The sequence below is a fragment of the Ceratosolen solmsi genome, unplaced genomic scaffold (genome assembly GCF_000503995.2).
Source record: "Ceratosolen solmsi marchali unplaced genomic scaffold, CerSol_1.0 scaffold7, whole genome shotgun sequence".
Classification (NCBI taxonomy): domain Eukaryota; kingdom Metazoa; phylum Arthropoda; class Insecta; order Hymenoptera; family Agaonidae; genus Ceratosolen; species Ceratosolen solmsi.
The window spans coordinates 13,147,105-13,170,091 of NW_011948413.1; the positions used below are offsets into that span (position 1 = coordinate 13,147,105).

Genomic DNA, 22,987 nt, shown 5'->3' on the forward strand with positions numbered 1-22,987 from the left:
TAGGGAAATTTTCGGCCGTTGAGCGAGGGAGTCGCATTCTCCCTAAAAGTCCTAACAGGATTTCTTTTGAGCTATCGTCGGCGAAATTGTGATGTGGCCAAGGAGAAAAGGGCGACGAGACCACGTGCGCTACGGCACGTGCGCCTCTCTACTCTTCTTACCAATACTTGCCGAGAGAGATAGAGATCGTCGTTGGGAACGGGGGGAAGTTTTTACCGTTTTCGAGTTTAGATCGTGAAAGTACTCCGGTGTGTCTGTCGCTCGTGCGTACCTCCAGTCAGTCACTCGCGCCTTCCGGCTCCGAGTTCCCAAGTTCTTGCTTGTTAATTGTCGCGGGTGGTAAGGAGGAGGAGAGGAGCAGGTTGCACTAAAAGAAATTGGTGATTTATAAATCAGTATCACCTGGAAAAAGTGAATAGCCATGGCGCAGAGGGCGAGATTTCTTAGTTACTTGCGTACTTCGTAAGTTGTGTTTGACCTTAGCGTGCCCTCTAAGTCACTTTTTGGGCCTTCTTTTTGTGCGAAGGGTTTTTCGTATTTTAAATTAAGTTCGAGGATCACGCGAGAGCAAGAATTATAAATTCTTTATTAAGGCCTTTTCTAGAATTAAAATCGTTTAGTAAAGAATAATAGAAAATAGTGAAATCGGCTAATGCTTTGATGCTTAAAGTATATGTTTTTTTACTTCACTTTTACAAATAATAAGTACATACGGCCACGGAATGTTAACGCTATTATCATTGTTTTATAATGTGGCAACTTGCAACAATCGATTGTTTATAGAAGTTGACGTCTAAACATACAAAAATGACTATTACGCTAATAACGAATAATGAATTTTTTTAATGTGACTTTTAAATTAACATGTGTCTAGAACTTTTTTTTTATTCATAATACATTTTTCAATTGTAATTTTCATTAGTGAAACGATTTATTTTTAACCTAAATTTTATTGTGTTTCTTCAAAATTAAAAATTTTTCTGTTTCTTTATACATTTAATGCTACTTTTTTATTTTTACTTTTATTTCACGTATTATGTTTTAGCAACGAGTGTGTATAAAACAGATATAATGCTTACGTACATAACCTAAGCATTTAATTAGTAAACATTTAAAAATGAGTAGTAAAGGTTTTTATTCTTTTATTTATAATTTTATTCGGATTGAATCGATGGCTAATAATGTGTATAAATAATATTAAATTGTTATTGTAAAATTTATTCTAGTTTTTCCGAATTTATATCGCCGCCATATGATGGTTAGAAATAGTTTATATTTTTAATAGTTCTATAAACAAAATAATCGTTTCATTTAAAAAAAATTTTTCATTTTATGTAAAATACTTTATTATTTTTAATTTTTTTATTTTTTACTTTTTTTTTTTCATTAGTAACAATCATAATTTACATTGAAATGCTTCCAATGTAATTATTTTCATATATCTTCAATTTCTATTTCATTGATAAAATTGTTTTAAATTACATATACATATATATATATACATATGATTCTTATAGTAAATTTTTAATTATAATTAAATAAATGCAGTATAAATTTTTGTTAAACTTTTAGCTTTATATTTCTAAATATTAGAATATTATGTAATAATAATATAGATAATTAAGAAAAAATAATTTTTAATATTAATTAATATACTTAAAATAAATATTAATTTCATTACTACTCATTCCATTGTTACTTTTAAAATTTGATGTATTTGAATATTTATTTTATTTATCTTTTCTTTCAATTAACTAGTTCTATCTGATATGTATAATATTTTAGTTATTGCTATTACATCTACCGACGTAGATGTATTTATTAATTTTTTTTATATTTATTTGGATGTTAAAGAATAATTGTTGTACGTATTATTCTACTAAACATTAATTAACTAATATAACATTCTTTTTTTTCCTTTCTTTATATTAAAATAATTAAATTCTTTCTTCATTGCTTACCTTTATTTATAAAAATACTATTTAGTATCTATTTGTTATATAATTCTGATTTTTTAGCTTAATTTTATTTCTTTATAATATGTTCTCTATAACATTATCATTAAATTTCTATTTCATCATTAAATATTAAATCTTACTACCTACTGATTTCTTATTTTTATTTTTTATCTTGAATACACTTATTATTTTTGCATATATTTTTATAATTTATTTTAATGTTTTTTTGCAATTTTATGTCTTATATATTAATAAATTCTACTTTATCAAAAGTATGAAAAGTATTTTTATAGTTTGGTATGTGTGTAATTAGCAAATTTTTTTTTTTTGTCTTGACAATTATTTTCTATATGATTCAGTATTTTGAGTGTATGCATAATTATTATTGGTTTACTAAATATTTTTATGTTAAAAATTTTTCATTTAGATACAGATTATTATTATATACATTGTCTGCTATTTATTTAATAATTGATAATTTTAGATAATAAAATTTCTATGCAATTACTAATATTAACAAACTTTAAGTAGTTTTTTAAAATGTCATACTCTCCTCTCATTTACTCACATTTACTCACATTATAACTGAAAAACTAAAAAATTGAAATATATTTTTTTCTTTCTTTTTTAATATTACGACATTTTTTATATATTTTATATAATGGAGAGCCCCATATTTTTTTTTTCACCAATACATCTTACTAGCTATGTCATATATGTACAATTTTGATTTTATGTAGTATTGTCAGTACATAAATTGATATATTCTTTTAATCATTATTTATTGATTTCTTAGTTACATAGATTGTAATATAGAAATAAATTTATGCCTGATTTTTTTCTGTGATACCGTTTACTAATAAATGATAAATAATTTTTAATTTTATATTTTACTATGAAAGTTTATAAAATATTTTGTTTCGTATACAGTCAACTAATAGCTACTTTTTTACAGTCCTTGGTGGTCCAATGTTGAAATGGGACCACCCGATGCAATTCTTGGCGTGACTGAGTCATTTAAGAGAGATACAAATCCAAAGAAAATTAATCTTGGTGTCGGAGCCTATAGAGACGATAATGGTAAACCTTTCGTATTACCAAGTGTATTAAAGGTATTATATTTTTTCTAGGTAATATACTTTGAGAGCAATTACGAAGTATGTATCATAATATGAAATTTTTAATAGGCACAAGAAAATTTGTATAAAAAAGGTTTAGATAAAGAATACTCTTCGATTTCTGGTAATCCAGAATTTTGTAAAGAAACCATTAATTTGGCACTTGGACATGATAATGTAGTCATTAAAAATCATTGTGTAAGACTTTTATTTCAAAATAGTACGAGTAGTATAATTAAAAACATATATTTATTAAACCATTAATAAATTTTCTATTGTTATTAGTGTTCGACCGTGCAAGGTATTTCGGGCACTGGATCTCTTTGGATTGGTGCGAGTTATTTATCTCGTTTCTTTCCTGGTAACAAAGAAATATATCTTCCTACACCATCTTGGGGAAATCATTCACCTCTATTTAAGATGTCTGGACTAGGAGTTAAGTCGTATCGGTATTACAATCCAGAAAATTGTGGACTTGATTTTCAAGGAGCTTTAGAAGATATTAATGTGTGTAATTTATGTATATTTATATTTAACTTTTTATTATTGAATATTCATTATTGATTTGCAGTAATATGTAGTTTGTAATGCTTTAGTAAAAATTCATATTATTTATTTCACGTATATTAATAATAGTAATAATACACAATATTGATATATTTGATTTATTATAATTAATATTATTAATGTAAATATATTTTTTCATTTTAGAACATACCAGAACAATCTATAATTTTATTTCATGCATGCGCTCATAATCCAACTGGCGTGGATCCTAAACCAGAACAATGGTATGAATTATCGGAACTTGTAAAGAAGAAAAAACTATTTTGTTTCTTTGACATGGCCTATCAAGGTTTTGCATCTGGTAAATAATCTATATCATTTGTACGATAATAAAATAATGAATAAATTTCTAAATAATAATGAACTTTATTTTATTAAGGTGATGTAAATAAAGACTCTCAGGCTGTAAGACTATTCATTAAAGAAGGTCACTATATTGCTTTAGCGCAATCATTTGCAAAGAATATGGGATTATATGGTGAGAATATTGTTCCGAGTATATTTGTTTATTATTTATTTAGAATTACTTAAAAAATCTTTTATTTAAGGTGAACGAGTCGGAGCTTTTTCATTGATTAATTCTAGTAAGGAAGAAGCAGCTTGCACTTTGTCCCAATTAAAAATTTTAATTAGGCCAATGTATTCCAATCCACCGATTAATGGTGCTCGAATAGTTACTGAAATCCTTAGCAATTCTGAATTGAAGAAAGAATGGTTAACCGATGTCAAGGGAATGGCTGATCGAATTATCTCAATACGCGCAAAACTCGAAGAGAATTTGAAGAAAAATGGTAGTACTCGTAATTGGTCTCATATCACCGATCAAATTGGAATGTTTTGTTTTACAGGACTTAAGCCTGATCAAGTAAATATCAAATGCTTAAAATTACTGCAATTATTGATATATATATATATATATATATATATATATATATATATATATATATTTTTTTTAAACTACTTCAATTGTTTTAAATAGACTAATTAGAATTTAATTTAAATATTGTAATTTTATGATATATTATTTTTAGGTTGAAAGGCTTACTAAGGAATATAGTGTATACCTTACTAAAGATGGAAGAATTTCCATGGCAGGAGTAACATCAAAAAATGTTGATTATCTTGCTTATGCTATTCATGAAGTTACAAAGTAATTAGTACTTTTGAAGCAAACTCAAACTCAAGTATTTTTTTATCCACGAAAAATCATTCTCTATTGTGCCTGTACACAAAAACAATATGGACATTTATACCATGTGATATTTATACATCTATTTTATTTTATTACAAAAATGACAAGAGGAAATAAGAAAGAGAAAATGAAAAATAGCGTATTATTTTAATTTGCTATATTTTTTAAACCACTGCTGGCAGTGTAATGAATGCAAATTCAATATTTTCTGCCTTTAATATTATTAGGCATTTCTACATTGAAATTTTATAATAATATACTTATTTAAAGCATACACATTGTACTTTATATATCATTTAATATAAGTCTTTAAATATAAGTCTAGTCTCTTATATCAATATTTTTGGTAAAAGTCTTTACTGTTATCAATGACAATTTAATGTTAATAAACAATATTTTAATGAAATAAAACAATATGGAATTGATTAATCACGATATTTAAAATTTATTTGACATTTTTCCCAAAATATTAATACTGTACGCAAAACGTTAGTTCTTATATTATTTATTATAATTTATATAGACACAGTCAAGTAATTATTTACGGGAATTGTTTTTAAGTCTATCATTTATATCAATCATTAAAGTAAGGCTGTTTAATTATTACTAAATTAGGTTATCGATTGAGTTGTATTTGTTGAACAGTTGCTATGGAATTTAATGTACTACATAGCTTTAGGTATACACGTTGACATACGTGTTGAGAGATATTTGAAACGGTTAATGAAAGCGAGTGTAAAAGTAATGTTCTTGCTGAAAAACTACATTTTTCTGAATATTTAAGAGAATTCAATGAAGTAGTAACAATTGGTGACTGGTATGGAGGAAGTTTTGAATAACTTGGGATGGATCGATGGTTTTCGTATTCCGATTGCGAATGCTGAAAATAAGCGATTGGAGGAGGAGGTTGGAATTATTATTTTACTGTAATTTTTATTAGTTATTTCGTTAATATCTATGTAATAAAAACGTTTTAATGTATTTATTTTATTTATTATGTTATTATGTTTGTTGATAAATTAAATTTATACATATATATTTCTTGTTATTATATTTATAACTTGGAAATTAAACTGCCTGATTTTTATAATTTTTGAATTATTTTAAAATTACTTTTTTAATCAGCAAATACAATTTCTAAAATAAAAATTATAATATTTACCATTGTAATTATAATATATTATTAGCTACATTATTTTAAGGGTTTAATAGGCAATGTGGCTATAGACTAAAGTAAATGTTAATTTTAATTTTCAATAATATCATTGCTCAGTATTCGAAATATCGAAACGATATTTTTCACCACATTATTTATCGTTTCTTTTTTTTATTTTCATGTTTATAAATTAATGCATACAAATGCAGAGTATTAAAACGCTTTAAAAATCTTAAACTTTTATAATACATACAATATTATTGTATGAAAATTGCATATTTGTATTAAATTAATAATTGCATATTTGCTTGTATTAGGATTCAATGTAATTTATTGGATTTTTATAATTACGTTTTAATAAATTGCAAATCGAGACACTAACATTTTAATTTCATGTAATTAAATGTATTTTTCATTTTACTTGATTCTTCACTATGTTTATGCATGCTTTTTCAAACTGCGAGAACGAGTAGCTTCCGTTGGAATATTATCGAATATTTTTTAATAAAGGATGTCGAGTATACGTACATTTGTTAAAAGTTTCCCTGAATCGAGACAAATTGGTCATCAGCGTCCTCATATTATTGAATATAAATAAAAAAAAATTTATTCGTAGGTCGAGCGTAAAAATCGGCTCCGCGCCTCGTTGAAGTCGCAGCACGAAAACACCCTCGAACGTATCAAGGATATCCGCAAGCATGCAGCCGACGTGCGCCAGGAGCTCAGTCAGAACCAGCGTCTTCTGGGGGCTCATTCAGCTCAGGTGGAGACGGAGAAGCAGCTGTGCCTCGCGGCCCAGGCCGAGAAGACGAGGCTCATCCACGAGACGAAGCAATGCGAACGTCACTTACACGACACCACCGCAAAGATCGATAGCCTGCAGCAGAATGTCACCCGGATAACGAAGAAGCTCCAAGCTTCGAAGAAGAGTATAAAGACAGACACGAGTAGGCTCTTGGAATGGGAGGAGAGGCTTAATAAGAAGGAGGAAAAGAATATAATTATCGAGCAGTTCGTTAAGTCGGATGAGAAAACGTTTAAGGTAAAAGTTTTAAACTGCTTTTTAATTCAAAGTGGAAGTTTAGGTAAAGAAATGTTGCGCTCTTCCTATTATTATGTTACCTTTAAAATAAAAATTCATAAGCTTACTAGAGCCATTACTAGAAAAGAAAAATTTGATAAATTTTGATATGAATGGGTGTTATTGTTTTACGTATAAATAGAAATTGCGTCAGCGTTTGAATATTATTAATGATATTTCACAATGTTTTCCGGTAAATTGCATTGTATACTTATTATGTTTTTATAGAATTGTTAATTCATGTGAGTTTGTTTAATTTAAGGAAAAAGAATTGGAGAGACAAAACCTCAGTCGGAAAGCAGAGCTTTTTCGTCAATTGGTGATTAAGGCAGTTGGAGATGTTCATGAATTAGGTAATTTTGCCTATACATTTATTCATATTTTCGCGCATAATTAATAATTTTTATTTAAACATGAAAATCCGAGTTTAAAGAATAGAGTATTTAATATATATAAAATTATGTTTAATATATTGAAATTAGAATCGGCTCTGGATAGAACAGCGCGCCTCTATAATCAAGGAATTAAGGATCGTCGTCAATTAATGGATCAGTGGTCTCAAAGCGTCAACGTGCTTAATCAACGTGATAAATCTATTTATAGTGCTCTCGATGTAAGTTTCTTCTATAAATTTACCTTCGTATTTATGCATAATCAATTATATATAAATCTATAAGCTTTTAAAACGAATTGTGTAGGAAATTAATTCGTTGCGGGAAATTGCCAAGGAGAGGTTGGATGCTTATCAGGAGTCGGAACGTTTTTTGAAAATTCAAGAAAATGAAAATAAGGAATTGGAATATAATTTGAGGTACTTGGAAAAGAATCTTATTCAAAGCAAAGAAGAGCAGCAAAAGTTATTGGAAACAATCGACACTTTCTCCGTCGAGGTACGGACGTTAAAAACGTGAATTTATTATTCGTGAAATATTATCAGTTATCGTCGTAGATAAAAGACAAGCCCATACGCTTAGGAAATATTGATGACAATTGGTTTTATAAAATACAAAAATATTTGCAGGTTCATATGCAAAAGAAATTATTACAAGACTTGGCTCGCCGTATCGAAGACACTCGCATAAATATAAAGCGTAAGCAGAATGAAATTGACAATAAAAACTCAAAGCTTGCCGATTACGAACAAATTATAAATGGTCTGAAGGAGACTCTGAAGAGCATCGATGGCCAAACAATAAATACCGAAGAAAGATTGAACAATCTGAAAGATATGCTCGAGGTAAAACAAATCTATCATAAAAATATGTTTATCAAAAAAAAAAAAGATGTTTAATGCAAGATGAGCTCCCATCAATATAAATAAATAGACAATGTATATACCAACGGTATAAATGTTTTCGTGCGTGATGTTATTAGATAGAAAAATTAGAAAAGTCGAGCTATTTTTTTTTTTTTTTTTTTTTCAAACGCCCGTATTGATGGATAAATAAATCAAAGTCGAAAGCGATGAAATGTAATATCAAGCATAATAGCACTGTCACCTGCTATCCTTAAAGCTCTTGTAACGATTAATCGACACGTTCGCGTTAATAAGCATTGTCGTGAATTTCAGAAAGAAGAAAAGCGAAAAACTGATATAAAAAAGGCCATCCAGCAGCAGCAAAACTTTATCGTGCGCAGCACTACTCGCATCAATGAGTTGGAAGGTGAGCAGAAGGTCATTGAGCTGCGACAGCTAGCGGAGGCCAAGCGATCGGAGCAAGTCGTGGCCGAACTTACCAAGTTGGAAAAGCTGGTGAAGGAGAAGAGGAACAGCTGCTACCAAATGGATATCGAGCTGCAGAAGTGTGAGATCCGCTTGCAGAATATTCTCGGCCAGGGTATGAGCAAGGAAGAGGTCGAGGCCAAGCAGAACAAGCTCAAGCAGCTACAGCAAATGCAAAAGGACAAGCTCGAGACGCTGAGAAGTTTGCAAGCTCAGGTGTCGCAAGTCGAGGTTCGATTTTTGCCAAGTTCACATTATTATCGTAATTTTCGTTATTTTTTGGTATAGGGAGACGTCGTTAGTAGTTGAGCGATTAAAATTTTTAGCGTACCTATCATTATTTGCCATAAGAAGTAATTGATGACGCGACGAGAGCACCGCTGTCCCCGAGTTCTATTAAAAATCGCGAGTCTGCGCTCTATGCCCGTCATCCGAACCTCTTTGTTTTCGTTTCTCCTGCTGTCCGCGAATGCATCGAGATTATCATCGAGTCTATTATCGTAAGAGGGACATTATCCGATCTGGTATATCGCGGTCTTAAACATCTTGCAAATTGGCCGCATTAGATATTCTTCGATGTCTAATATTATTACGTATTAGCCGCATGCAATAAGCTCTGATAAATGTTATTTAATGTAACAGAGCTGCTTTGATTAATAATAAAAAAAAATATATAATAAAAATTGTATCTCCTACCATTATATATTTAAGATTTCCCATTAGTTTCGTTAATTTTTTTTGCGCTCTTTTAGAATGACATTAGAAAGATCACAGCCTCGATTGCCAGCAGCAACGATGAGTTGGAACGATTAAAAAGTAAGCATCAGGAGTTGATTGTATCGATCGAGGGAGGTGAGAAGCAGTTGAAGGCAGCTCAGTTTCAATGCGAGGAGAAGATGGTAGATCAAAATATACTGGAGCTACGTGTAAAAGAAGTTGAAAAGATCGCATACAAAGTGGACGATAAGCTTTATGATCTGGAAAAATATGCCTTTCACATGGAGGCTGTAAGTTATTAGCATGAAATTATTAGCTCGCACTCTACGTCGCTCCATTTCTTTATCGAACAATGATAAATCGTTGCGCGAGCAAATGAAATTGGGAAATTTCACTGGCACCGTTGATGCAAAATCTGAATCGACGTTACATTTGCATATTGCCATACGACACAAGGTTTGACTTGCAATTGTCTTTTCCACGGCAAAGAAAGAGAAATGGGGTCAGACGAGAAGAGTAGCCCGAGTAATTGCCCTAGGTGCAATGTAGAGTACCGTGGCATATTTATTAACGCAGTTGTAATAATTTAACTTTGTGTATGTTACGTAGGCAATGCAGGAGAGACGATTGGATATCAAGATGCAGAAGGAGAGTATGAATTTAGAGAGACGCATTGTGTTGAATGAGTGCACAGATTTGCGAAATATGATAACCGAGCGGAAAGCGCGTGTCCAACAACTTCAGGTACGCTACGACTGTGCGATGGCGGTTCTTGGTACGAATCCTGAGGATGGATCTCCCATTACCGTTGCCTATCTCATTATCCAGACGGATCAGGTATATACGGACGGGACAGATTTTCCTAATCAATTGTTTCAATTTCTATCGACATTTGGATGCTCGGTGCTGTTTGTTTGTTTACGGCGGTAGAGAAAATTGGTAGCGAGAGCTTAAAAATTCTACCTCAAAATCAAATTAATCAATGGCTGGGCCGTAAAAAGTCGCGTAAAAAGTACGTAATCTTAAATTTCCTTAAAAAAGAACAAAAAAGCGTCAAAGTTTTTTCAAATGGCCCGTTTAAAAGATTAATTTTTTAATTTTTTTTTTTTTTTTTTTTCAATTATAATCGTGCACGTTAATAATTTACAATGATATGGAATATTAAGAGAGTTTGAGTTGAGAGTTAAGTCGATAGTTGATCTATTGATTGAAGAAGCTCTCGTGCCCTTTCAAAACCAGTGATTTTGAATTAAATCCTTGCATGAATGAGAGATATATCGTATGGTATCGTGAGTATTGTTGGGAATTTGAGAGAATCGTGTAAACAGGAACGTTATCTGCTGCAAGAAAGGGGCGATCGTCTTGATAATGCGATTCGCAAGGCCGAGCAGGAGATTCGCAGCATGGAGAATACTCTGAAGCTGGTGAATGTTTGCAATGACAAATACAAATTGAACTTGTCGATGGTCGATGATAACGAGCCCGAGAAGGCCGAACAGCGGCAGCTCGACAAAGAGTTGTTAAATGTCTTGCAGACGCTTGATCAGAAGCGACAAAAACTTGAGAGCGCCCAGGAGGATTGCAAGGTGATTTTTCATTCTTGCTTTGATTTTGGCAGTCTGGTGTGGATCCTACCGAGGTTCGTTTTGCATTAAATTTGTTTTTAAAACTCGCATCTTTTATCGACTCTGTACGTATATATTCTTATACTTTAATCACCTGGGATACTCGATTACGCTCTTATCTCTTCCTGTTTTTTTTTTTTTTTATTTTTTTATTTTTATTTTTTTTTGATTTAATTTAAGAAAGAAAATAATATAACAGAATATCAAAGTACAATTTATACAATGTACAATTTACTGATTTTTACTAACTGCTTACATGTACATAATATTTCTACTTACATAACCCCTTACATGTACGTGGATGGAAAAAATTTTCAACTTACTTAATTGAAGGAAAAATTCAGAATTAAGTTTTAAAAGTTTTACCTTCCTGTCTTTTTTTTTTTAGTAAGCATTTATTGAAAATATATGGATTCCATGCAAATTGATGCTTATGCATTTTTATTATTTTCTATCTATTATATTATATTGAATGCATATGTTTTATTTGACGAAACTACTGGTTAATTAAAAGTATTTTTTTGTCGTAAATAAATGGCATAGTGCATGGAAGATAATTGCCAAAAGCTCGAGCAAAGTATTGAGAAAATCAAGGACGTAAAAGAGACTAAGCGTCAACTCGTGGCTAATCTTGAGCTACAAATAATCGAACAAAGGGATAAAATTTCAAGAGCCGATAAGAATCTTCGAAAAACTTTGAAGGAAATCCAGAATAAATGTATCTGTATGTCTGATGAAACAATTTTAATGCAAGAGGTATGTATAGTTAAACCAATATTTTTTTTTAATTTAGTTTTCATTGTTTTCAGTTCATTTCGTTTTTTAATCAATTATAATTTAGATATCTACCAAAAGAATTATTATTATTATTATTATTATTATTATTATTATTATTATTATTATTATTATTATTATTATTATTATTATTATTACCGAAATTCATCACTCGTCCATTTAATTTATTTTCAAATGTACAAAGTATATTATACCACGTTTCCAATTTTTATCCAAAACAATTTAATCATCTGAGTAGAAAATATACTTACTATTTTCACGAGATTCAAGTAATTAAATTAAAATAAATGAAAAAAAAAAAATAAATAAATAAATTCAATTCAATACAATTAGCACTATAAGTTTCAATACTTAGCATTAATATAATAACTTTTACATGCATTATAATCCTATTTTAACTTTAAATTTTTCAATTTACGTTCGACAACAAGAATCGCCAATTCTTTTCTTCAAAGTTAGACGAGCTCATAAAAAAAGCATCCTCATGAACAAATTTATATAGAACAGTAGAAGATTCGAATGAATATTTCGTAATTCAATCATTAATGAGCCATAGAGCGAAATTTATTATCTTCGGTTAAATGTTAATGTAGTCATTGTTAAAATAATTAAAAATTTAATACACTTCCGAATTTGATTAAATATGTAAATTCCAATGAAGTACAGCCAGTCATCTACCAAGATTTCACCACCATAAGCTAATCAATAATAAAAGTCAAAGTTTCCTGTACATTGGTTTTTTTTTTTTTAAACACCTGTTGAATTCATAAATATTATTCGCAATGTAATTCTACGCAAACATAGGCCAATGCTCGCCTTTCCCTTTATATAACGAGCAAATCTCTTCAAATAGAGGGACATAGCGGTGAGGGAGCTGCAGGAGCAGAACACTTTGGCCCTCCAGCGCATCACGGAGTTCACAATCCGACACCTCGAGGCGGAGACCTACGTTAAGAAGCTGCTGGAGAAATTCAATATCGAGTTACCGTGCGCGTATTATCTGAGACAGTCGACGACGCCGTTGAGTACGAGCAGGAGCGAGAGTCGCGCGTCATCTCTGACGAGCAAAAGCACATCGAGGACAGGGAGCTTAGGAACTTCTCGCATGACTAAAAGCTCGAGTAGACTGAGCCTCGTGCAAACATCATCGGCGAGAGAGAGCGCTATAGTCAGTAGTTCGCTCGTGCAATTTGATCCAGCTTTCCCAGGTATTGTCTTCTGTCTCTTGACCCCTCGTTCGTTAATCGATCATTGGATTTATTTAGATCTTCGGGCTGCTAGTCCGGGTCATTTATTAAATACTGCAATGGTACTTTATTACGGACTATTAGTCACGGATAATTGGATTAGTGCTCTATATGTCGTAATAATTGGGTTTGGGGTTTAGGGGCTTCTCCTGGAAAAGTAAAGGAAGGTGTCCGTCGAGCGTTAATACATAAATATTTCTTGCGATTTATAAGTAGTTTGCGGATTGGTAAAAAAATTGATATAGAAAGTTTTGAATTTCTCGTTTAAAATGAATTATCGATGAATTATCGATGAATTATCGATGAATTATCGAAATTAAAAAAGGAAACAAATATGGTTATACAGCATTCAAGTAAACAATTGTTGTAACTCTTTATTGTATCGAAATAGTTTGCTTTTAATTTTGTCGATTCACCGGCAAATTTTAAAGTCATCAATAATACACTATTCTGCTTACTTTCTTTTGTTTTTTATTAAGAAAGCCAACTAAGCTTTTCGATATTTTTAATTGTAAAATGAAATCCGTCTAGCGACTCTAAGATTAAGATTCTATTACTTTACGATATTTTGGTCTATTCTATAAAGTATACTGAGAATTATATCATTTATAGGAATTATTTAACTAAAATATCAGGCTCGTATGATAAAGACATGAATTACATTCTATTTCATTTTTATTTAAATATTATGCCTTTTTATTAAATTGTTTTAATTATTTAATATTGTAATTTCTTTTTAAGGTGAGAAGAAAGTAATACCAAAAGCTGGGCAGAAACAATCGATTAAGAGAAAATAAGATTAACATTTCTATTCGTATTTACATTACATGGATTATATATTTTTTTTAAATTTTACTGCTATTACGAGCTTGAACTTTATTGTAATTTTACTACTTCATATATATACATATATGTATCTGTAAAAAATTTTATTGTATTATTTTAGTATTAAGCTATATGATATATCTATTATCACTAAATAAATATTAGTTATTTGTTTATAATAATCAATGAACTTTAATAAATTTATTCGTAAATCATTTTTTCATGAAATAATAACATAATTCAAACAATTTGAACAAATAAATAAGAAAAAAAATTATTTATAAAATTATATAATTTACTTAATTGCGTATTTTGTGTTATTAGTTCGTTTTCATATTTATTTAAATAATTGAGCCGATGGCCTGGCTATATACGCTAGATACGCTCCCATTTATCTATATACAGTTTTATTTTAAATTATAAATTTTAAATGATTTGATTGAATGTATTGCTTTTATCTTGCAATATATCTTTTATTTATTAATATAATACTGTAATAAGATAAGTATTATCATTGTTGTTATTATTAATGATTATATTACGTGATTAAATACTTTGTAAATATGAAGATTATCCTTGTATTGAGGAAGTGAAAATCTAATTTGAATGGATAGCTAACCAATTATACACAAATGCAATTGCATTAATTAAATGTGTTGCAGCAAATTAATTAAATTGGAATTTATTAAATCTAAAGTAATAATTTTTATACATTATATCGAATAGTAGTTACATTCAAGCATTTAAATATATGTTAAAACTTATAAATATATTATTTAAATTAATATAAGGTTGAACGTGTTTGTTTTTAATTTTGTACATTGCAATATTTTAATTACCTGTATTATTTTTAAGATCCTAAATAGCTCATTTACATACTTAATGGACAAAATTTTTAATTATTCGTGTATTGTTAAAAGTGCATGAAAACATTAGTTATTCATAGTAAGTTTTAAGATAAATCAAAAGATCACATGCTTTTATCTGTTTTTATAAACAATCATGATCTATTTGGCATAACAATGAAATATTGACGAATTCACATTTCAGCCAAATACATAAACATTTTAATGAAAAATCATTTGGTAATTTAAATTCCTTGTGTAAACAGTTGCATCTCTCTTTTTTTTTTAAACGTTTTATTTATAAGTTAGTTATCGTGTAATGACAATGTTCTTTAAAAAACAATATATTTTTAAGCATATATGCACAATCACTAATTTTATGCACTAACAACTATTCGAATAAAGCTAATATGTAAATAGAGAAAATTATATTAATATTTGAAATAAAGCTTTTTGAATGTCAAAAAAAAAAAAAACAAAAAACAAAAAAAAAATAAAAACAAAAAAAATTATATGTTAATTTTGTTCGATATATTTGATTGAACGTAAAAATATTTCCATTTGTTTCCCAATTATTATTACTGAGTCATAATTTATTTAAAGACCATCAGCAGCTGTAGGATAATAATGTCATTAATCGAATATTTATGTTTTAGTTTTTTCAGTATCGTACGAGATTGCTTGCAAACAATAAGCATTGTTTAATCATTCACATGTTCCATTCTGCTATGGTGCTTTACTATAAGTTTAAATATTTATTTTGCAATTACTTGTTAAAAGATAGATGGAAATATAATTTCAATAAATGATCATCTATCTGTTTCAAAATTTGTAATGTCAACAATGCATTTGCCGAAATCTATCTAAACATATAGGAGTCTTAATAATTTATTCGGCCAAAGCTGTCTTTTTACGAAAAGCAAAGCTTACTTAAAAAATTCCGATTTAATCATACTTCTTCATTTTTCCAGAGTTGCGCACAGTTGTTTTGTTTATACAGTCACTGTAGTGTAGGGGAGGTTGTATTTGTTATGCTACCGATAATAACACGAAAATCAATCGAGATTCGAGAAAGAAAAGCAGAAGACTGTTTTAATTCACTCGAACAATTGGGGAAGAACGGATATTGTCGCCGAAAAGTAGTTACGATGAGGTGATCCGGCACTTCCTCCCAAAGCTCAATCTTATTCCTGCTCCTCCCGATCCGAAGATTCGACAGAATTGACGAGGATAGCACTTTAGCATTCGGTCGTTCGGTCCTGGTCCTGGTAGCCGAGAGTTTGCTTTGTCAACAGTCAAATGCAATTTGTGCTTGAAAGCCAAAAGTGGAACCAGCTTTCATGCCGCGGTCCCATTCTGGATCACAATCGCGACTTTTATGCGAGTTGTAAATGCTTCGGCTTTGGCAGGTTGCTCTGCAAATGCCGGCAGATCACTTCTTTAAGTGACAATACAGACTTTCTACGACAAAGTTTTGTCAAAGTTTTGTGGAAGTTGGAAAAAATTGTAGACTCTTTTTTAAACGATGCTTAGCTGCTTTACGAGGTACTACGATGAAACGTAGTATGAAAGCCGCTATATTTTAATTTATAAAATAATGGTAATCCTAACTGCTTAACGTACTCGAAGATATCCACGCACACGCGCACGTACACGCACACGCAAACGCGCGCGCACATATATTAGATAATGAAAATTTTGTTGCTAGAGGTAAATCAGTTTTATCAATGAATTGAAGTCACTTTAAGCGGTAAGCGAATTACATTACTCTGCTAGACGAAGAGGCTGCTAGGACTTGTAATGATGACCGTAGTGATAGAATTTAAACGCTTCACCTTGTCATACGCTTATTCCTATTTTCTCACAGCGGTATTCCTAACCTAAATATAGTTACCGTTTTATTTTTTATTTGAATGATTATGGAATATATTATTCTTTATACAGCTGTTTCTGATGATTGATTAAATAGAGAATTTTATAATATTGCAGATTAAAAGTACATTGAAATGGGTGAGATAACTGAGGTATCTAGTAATAAGTGCTTTGGAGGGTGGCAAAAAATTTATTCACACGAGAGGTAAAATAACATCATTTGTAAATTTATCAAAAATTTATTTTTAAATTAACGATTAAACGGTAATCTACTCATTAATTGAATGATATTTATTGTGGGAGTGTGTAGGCTACCTCATCAACGTGTACACTTTTAATTTTAAACTTACAACTTACGAAATTTTGAATTTTTAAACTGAAACTTGTGAAATTAACATTCATTTAAATAGCATCTAAAATTATATTTCTACAAAGTATAATTAAAATTTTAACTTTAAGCTTTATTAATGTCAATTAATGGTAGATTTTTGTAATTTCATGATTTTTATTTTTCCTGGAATTTAAAATAAATCAGATTAATTTATTACGTACAAATAGCTTTGGTGTAATTTTTTTACAATGCAAATTTTTTAAATCACCATATTACTTTTTACAAATAAATTTACAGTGACGTATTGAAATGTAAAATGAATTTTGGAGTTTATTTACCACCTCAAGTAGAACATGATTCAATACCTGTTATATATTGGCTGTCAGGCCTGACTTGTACAGAATCTAATTTTATTACAAAAGCTGGTGCTCAGAATTATGCTGCTGAATACGGAATTATGCTTGTTACACCAGATACAAGTCCCAGAGGAATTAATATCCCTGGTGAAGACGATTCTTGGGACTTTGGCTCAGGAGCTGGATTTTACGTCAATGCCACTGAAGAACCATGGAGCACTAATTATAAAATGTTTAGTTACATAACGGATGAATTACCTGCTTTAATTAATAAGAAATTTCCAGCAATTCCAGATAAACAGTCAATTATGGGTCACAGGTAAAGTTGGTATTTGTTACATGTGAATAAGATTAGTCCTATTATCTTTATTATTATTATAAAATTAAAATCAGTCCATTAATATTAAAAATATATATAATGTACCTTTTTATTTTAGATATACATGTGCATATATTTTATTCGTCTAACATATGTATAAAAATATAGGCGCATATTTACAAAAGCAAGAAATATACTTCAAAATAGTCCAAATTCAAATTCAATATTCAAAAATTCAAAATAGTTTGTAAATTAAACTTAATGAAATTAAATTCTTACATTTAATTTACAGATTTCGAATGTATATATATATATATATATATATATATATATATATATTAGATTTAATTTATTTTAGTTTATTTTGAAAATAATAAGAATTCATTAATTCATTGCATTTGTTTATTAGAAAATAAAAATTTTTTATACAATTTTCTCAATAAATACTAATTAATAAATGAAATATATTTATCATTTATCTGCTTGACAAAATTAGCTGCATTATATTATAGGTAGTTAATTTATTTTATCAACTTTTTATCTTATTTAATTTATCAATTTTTTTTTACAAATTGTCTTAACTTTATACAAAATTAATTATAAATTGTTAAAATTTTAAACTAATTTAAACTTAAAGATCAATTATTAATTTAATGTTCGTAATTTTAACATTAATATTTTCATATTGAAAGAAATTATTTTATCAAGTGACAATTGTTTTAAAATATTAAATTTACTTAATAATGTGTAATAATTGTAATGTTTTATTAAAACATTATCGTAACTTAAATAATTAACTTAAATTAAACTCAAATACTATTTCTTTTCCAAATTTGTTGATTAATCTAAAAAGTAATTAATAATTTTCTTTCTTCAGTATGGGTGGGCATGGTGCTTTAATTTGTGCTTTAAAATATCCTGGGAAATATAAATCAGTTTCTGCATTTGCACCAATCTGTAATCCCATCAATAGCAATTGGGGTCAAAAAGCTTTTACTGGTTATTTAGGTGGAAAAAAGGGCGATGAGCATTGGAAGAAATGGGATGCCACAGAATTAATACAAGTGTATAATGGACCATTTCTTGATATTCTAATTCATCAGGTACTTTTTTTGTATTAAAATATTTTATTTAAACAGTATTTTCCTTGAACTATTAAATTACTAATTTTTTCAATCTATAAGAGGTTGACACAATTTTGGTCATTTATATCATTGAAATTTATAGTCTATTATTTACACATGAAATTCATTATTTAATAATGAATCAAATTTTATGCAAATATCAAGTGATAATAATTATGTATTTAATTGTTAATTATTAATGATAGAAATTTGAACTATTCGATCTTTTAGGGTGAAAAAGATAGTTTTATAGAAGAACTTCGTACTGAAAATTTGTATGAAATAGCAAAAAATACACCGTCAATAAACTTGATTCTAAGATTGCTACCGGATTATGATCACAGTTATTTCTTCATTGCAACATTTATTGAAGAACATATTAAACATCATGTTAAATATCTGAAAAGTTAAGGTATGGTTTATAATGAAGTTTATATGTATTTATGATTATTTAGAAATTCATATGAATTATATGTTTAATTTTAATGAGTTAAACTGGTTATGTATATACAAACATACATATATCCATACATACATATATACATACACACATACATACGTACGTTATTATCTATATATATATTTTCAAGCGACTTTTCTAATAATAGTACATTTGAGTTACAAATATGAATAAATTAAATTAATATTTCATTTGTTTTATAAAAATAAACTTTTGAAAATTAATTATTTACCTAACCGCTAATGTTTTATTAATGAGATTTTGGAGGATTACGAATAGCATGCCAATACATCATTATCGTTGTACGTTTTTTCCATATATATTCGATGCCCCAATAATACCAAAACCTATTGGAACAATATTTAAAATAATTACTTAAATATTACGAATTTATGTTCATGTATCATTTGATATTATTTAAAAAATGTGTGATTATTTGTAATTTGTGGGTGTAAAAGACAAGTGAAAACAAATTAAAAATTAAAAATTTTTATTATAAAATAAATTCAACAATCACAAAAGCAAATCAAAATTCAAAGTGAGAAGAAGTTAAATTTTCTTTTAAATCTATGAAATTGTATTAAGTAAATTTAAAATGTAAAATACGTTTTACTTTATTATTACGCAGAAGAGAAAGTTATATAACTTACATTCCAAACAGAGCACCACCTAAATGTGCCGCATGATCAAATATTTTCCATTTGAAAAGACAGCCTGTTATCTCCAACAGTATCAATGACTTTAAGGCCTATAAAATAATATAAATGAATAATTACGTGCCTTATAATTATTAAAATTATATAACTTACCATATCTGCGTTTAATGTAATAAATGGAAGGAAAATAATGCTAAGTTTTGTGTCTGAAAATTGGTTGCAAAAGTAGCCTATGACCCCCATAATAGCTCCAGACTAAAATATACAGTAATTAATATTAATAATTGCAGTTTTAAGATACCAAGTTAATTAAGATATTATTTAATTTATTATATAAGCTATTATTATATAATTTATTATATATATAAATATATAAAGCAATTTAAAACTTAAAAATAAAATAATTTATTTATATTGTATTTAGTAGATAATTGTATAATATAAAATATTATAGTAGCTTACAGCTCCTAAAGAAAATGAAGCTTGATGAGTAAATAATTTGTATGCAGTACTGAACAAATTGGCAACTACTCCACTTGTTAGATAAAGCGCAATAAAATGTTCTGGTCCTAAATAGTGAACTGTTGGTGTAATAAAAGTATATAAAGCATACATATTTGCAATCAAATGATATGCATTACAATGTGAAAACATAGATAATACACTGGGTATATGGGAAAAATCTAAAATTAACAAAATTTATTAATTGTTATATTGGATTAAACATATTATTTTGTTTAAAAAAATTAAAAAATTGTTTACATACTAGATCCCGTTTGATGAGTAAAATATTTAAACATAAATGGCTGTAGCTTTGGTATTTTCCATGATAAAAATACAAGTACGTTTGCACCGAGTAATGAGAAAAATATTGTTTCACCGTGACTTAAGTTATTCCACCAATATTTTATTTGTTGTAACAATCCTGAATTCTAAATCGATACAATAAAATGTTTTTAGTTACAATTTTTAAAAAAAAATTTTAAAGTTAAATTCCCATTATGATGTATATTTTGTTAAAAGGTACTTTTAACTTTAGAATATCTACTGTATATTATTACATTTAAAAATTTTTTCTTATTTAGAAGAAAATTGTGTTTTAATATTTGTATTAATATTGAATAACTAATAGTAATATACGATTAACTCATTTTTTTAGTACAATTTGTTGAATTGTAGAATCTTTTTTATCACAATTGAACGTATGTAAATTGAAAAAGATATATGATAAAATTGCAACATGTACATCTTATTTTAATTGCTTAGTGTTTTATCTTCACGAAATCGAAAGATTATTTGATAAATATATAAAATATACCTATTTGAAAAATAGCTGCTATATAAAAAACAGTACCAATGTTACATTATATGATAATGTATTAAACAAATTGTCATATGAATTTCTCTTAATTCCTATCTTATATAAGTTAATAAAATCTATTGGAGAATATTATAATAAGGATGTAATACAATGTATTGTAGAATTAATCTAATATATTATAGAATGGATATATTACAAAATCCTTAGTTATAAAATATTTTGAAATTGTATTATAGAAACAGTTTTTATATTTCTAATTGTGTAACCATAGTCTATTATATAATAGACTCCATAGAATTTATTATTATTATATATTTCATATAGAATATGCTTTATGATTCAATGAATTAGAATAAATTTTTATTTTAATATATATTAACATAGTATTATTTTATAAATACTTACTTTTGTATTATAATTATAATTACGTCTCCACCACATACCATAATATTTATTATTTTGATTTTGTCTTCTTACTCGTTCATATTCCATAATAGTTGCGCCTATATAAGTTGCGCCGCTAAACTACAATTATTTTCTTATAGTATTAATTAATAAATTGTCAAAGTAACATATGTAAATAATGTTAAATATAAAAATGAAAAGAAAAAAATAATTATAAATAATATGCGTCAAGTTAACGTTTATTAAAAGTTTTATTAAATCGTTTAATTAAATTTTATTTTCTAAATCAGTATTACAAAGTCAAATTACAAAATACTGTAGGTTTATTATAAATAATATAATGGGTATTAAAATTTTTAATAAAACATTTTCACTAACGTTTTTATTTTAAAATTTTATTATAAATAATATACCGTGAGCGTAAAAAATACTGATTTCCATAATTTTCTAGTATTTCCTTGATGAATGTGATTTATACTATGTCTATTGTAACTTGTTTGTTTCGATAAAAAATTCGGTCGATATCTAGAACTGTAGTTTTGTTTCAAAACATTTTGAACTTTCAGTTTTATATGATAAAATTGTAGATTTGAAAAAATACTGTAAAATGACAAAAAAGAAGCAAAATTATACTTATACAAGACAACAGTTAACCTCAATATGAAATAATTGTATATTACCATTTATTAATTGTATTACTTAAAAATATTCGAATCGCCATGAAAAATAGTTTTAATATTATTAGTTTATTAAATTGTTAATAGTATCATTTAATTTAGATGTGCTTTGAATATGAAAAATAAAAATTAAAGTAACAAATACAATTCTTTTATCAGCTTCTGGTAAAATCTAAATTCACTAGCAAAATTTCAAAATGGTTGCTGCAATTTGATTGGGAGAAACTAATAATAACATTTAATGTTCAAAATTGTAATGACTAGTGATAGAGACAGTGTGTGATTATCAGTTAATCATAAAAGCTATATGATATTTAAATTAAGTTACCTGCATTTCATACAATAATTAAAACATGACAATTATGAGAGCAGAAACATTAGCTCATTATTTAATTGATTTAAATGATTTAATTCTGTCGCTTTATTTAATTTGCACTATTTTGGATTTGGTAACAAGAATAAGTATAAAGGCAATGAGTTTGTTAAATAATTCGAATACCAATACCTTAGAGTTTTTGATCATTACAAAAATTAGAAAAATATTTATCAGTTAATTTAAATTTTCCGGACGAACATTATTCTCATTAATTATGTTATTGTATAGTACTATATATTAT

The 22,987-nt window shown here is 28.0% G+C and overlaps 4 protein-coding genes across 6 annotated transcripts; 3 read left to right on the forward strand and 1 right to left on the reverse strand.

Annotated features, from left to right (window-relative positions):
* The first annotated feature begins 293 nt into the window (after window positions 1–293).
* Window positions 294–4,972, forward strand: Got2 (glutamate oxaloacetate transaminase 2). Its single transcript, XM_011506229.1, has 8 exons — window positions 294–462; window positions 2,914–3,070; window positions 3,146–3,274; window positions 3,362–3,583; window positions 3,788–3,944; window positions 4,023–4,121; window positions 4,192–4,508; window positions 4,675–4,972. The coding sequence occupies exons 1-8, from the start codon at window positions 422–424 to the stop codon at window positions 4,795–4,797; spliced, it is 1,245 nt and encodes a 414-aa protein (XP_011504531.1). The 5' UTR covers window positions 294–421; the 3' UTR covers window positions 4,798–4,972.
* Window positions 4,973–5,654: 682 nt separating this feature from the next.
* On the forward strand, window positions 5,655–13,340 carry LOC105367700 (Coiled-coil domain containing protein 39). The gene is made up of 13 exons (XM_011506469.1): window positions 5,655–5,741; window positions 6,608–7,033; window positions 7,335–7,425; window positions 7,555–7,685; window positions 7,771–7,962; window positions 8,094–8,309; window positions 8,643–9,026; window positions 9,548–9,802; window positions 10,122–10,349; window positions 10,841–11,098; window positions 11,681–11,893; window positions 12,786–13,241; window positions 13,320–13,340. Exons 1-13 carry the CDS (start codon window positions 5,655–5,657, stop codon window positions 13,338–13,340), a joined length of 2,958 nt encoding a protein of 985 aa, XP_011504771.1.
* A 3,358-nt stretch (window positions 13,341–16,698) lies between these two features.
* LOC105367498 (S-formylglutathione hydrolase) lies at window positions 16,699–20,501 on the forward strand. 3 transcript variants are annotated; one of them, XM_011506232.1, is made up of 6 exons: window positions 16,699–16,733; window positions 16,839–16,926; window positions 17,350–17,727; window positions 18,605–18,830; window positions 19,083–19,263; window positions 20,422–20,495. In XM_011506232.1, the coding sequence occupies exons 2-5, from the start codon at window positions 16,856–16,858 to the stop codon at window positions 19,260–19,262; spliced, it is 855 nt and encodes a 284-aa protein (XP_011504534.1). In that variant the 5' UTR covers window positions 16,699–16,733; window positions 16,839–16,855; the 3' UTR covers window position 19,263; window positions 20,422–20,495. The 3 variants fall into 3 exon arrangements, with proteins under 3 accessions (XP_011504534.1, XP_011504536.1, XP_011504533.1); XM_011506234.1 differs by lacking the exon at window positions 16,699–16,733 and having other exon boundaries at window positions 16,773–16,926; window positions 20,425–20,501; XM_011506231.1 differs by lacking the exon at window positions 16,699–16,733 and having other exon boundaries at window positions 16,773–16,926.
* rho-7 (rhomboid family intramembrane serine protease rho-7) lies at window positions 17,557–22,182 on the reverse strand. The gene is made up of 8 exons (XM_011506230.1): window positions 22,107–22,182; window positions 21,694–21,813; window positions 20,734–20,899; window positions 20,430–20,650; window positions 20,121–20,222; window positions 19,962–20,059; window positions 19,544–19,658; window positions 17,557–17,627 (listed from the first exon to the last, which is right to left on the reverse strand). The coding sequence occupies exons 2-7, from the start codon at window positions 21,778–21,780 to the stop codon at window positions 19,562–19,564; spliced, it is 771 nt and encodes a 256-aa protein (XP_011504532.1). The 5' UTR covers window positions 21,781–21,813; window positions 22,107–22,182; the 3' UTR covers window positions 17,557–17,627; window positions 19,544–19,561.
* Between the last annotated feature and the right edge of the window lie 805 nt (window positions 22,183–22,987).

Excerpts from the sequence above, each read along its gene's own strand:
- Got2 (XM_011506229.1), top strand. The coding sequence starts at position 422 with ATGGCGCAGAGGGCGAGATTTCTTAGTTACTTGCGTACTTC. Across the intron at positions 3,275-3,361 it reads TAGTCATTAAAAATCATTGT|TGTTCGACCGTGCAAGGTAT; the intron begins GTAAGACTTTTA and ends TATTGTTATTAG. Across the intron at positions 4,509-4,674 it reads CAGGACTTAAGCCTGATCAA|GTTGAAAGGCTTACTAAGGA; the intron begins GTAAATATCAAA and ends TATTATTTTTAG.
- LOC105367700 (XM_011506469.1), top strand. The coding sequence starts at position 5,655 with ATGGAGGAAGTTTTGAATAACTTGGGATGGATCGATGGTTTTCGTATT. Across the intron at positions 5,742-6,607 it reads ATAAGCGATTGGAGGAGGAG|GTCGAGCGTAAAAATCGGCT; the intron begins GTTGGAATTATT and ends ATTTATTCGTAG. Across the intron at positions 7,963-8,093 it reads TCGACACTTTCTCCGTCGAG|GTTCATATGCAAAAGAAATT; the intron begins GTACGGACGTTA and ends AAATATTTGCAG.
- LOC105367498 (XM_011506232.1), top strand. The coding sequence starts at position 16,856 with ATGGGTGAGATAACTGAGGTATCTAGTAATAAGTGCTTTGGAGGGTGG. Across the intron at positions 17,728-18,604 it reads CAGTCAATTATGGGTCACAG|TATGGGTGGGCATGGTGCTT; the intron begins GTAAAGTTGGTA and ends TTCTTTCTTCAG. Across the intron at positions 18,831-19,082 it reads TTGATATTCTAATTCATCAG|GGTGAAAAAGATAGTTTTAT; the intron begins GTACTTTTTTTG and ends TCGATCTTTTAG.
- rho-7 (XM_011506230.1), bottom strand. The coding sequence starts at position 21,780 with ATGGAATATGAACGAGTAAGAAGACAAAATCAAAATAATAAATATTAT. Across the intron at positions 20,651-20,733 it reads TACTCATCAAACGGGATCTA|ATTTTTCCCATATACCCAGT; the intron begins GTATGTAAACAA and ends TGTTAATTTTAG. Across the intron at positions 20,060-20,120 it reads TTACATTAAACGCAGATATG|GCCTTAAAGTCATTGATACT; the intron begins GTAAGTTATATA and ends ATTATTTTATAG.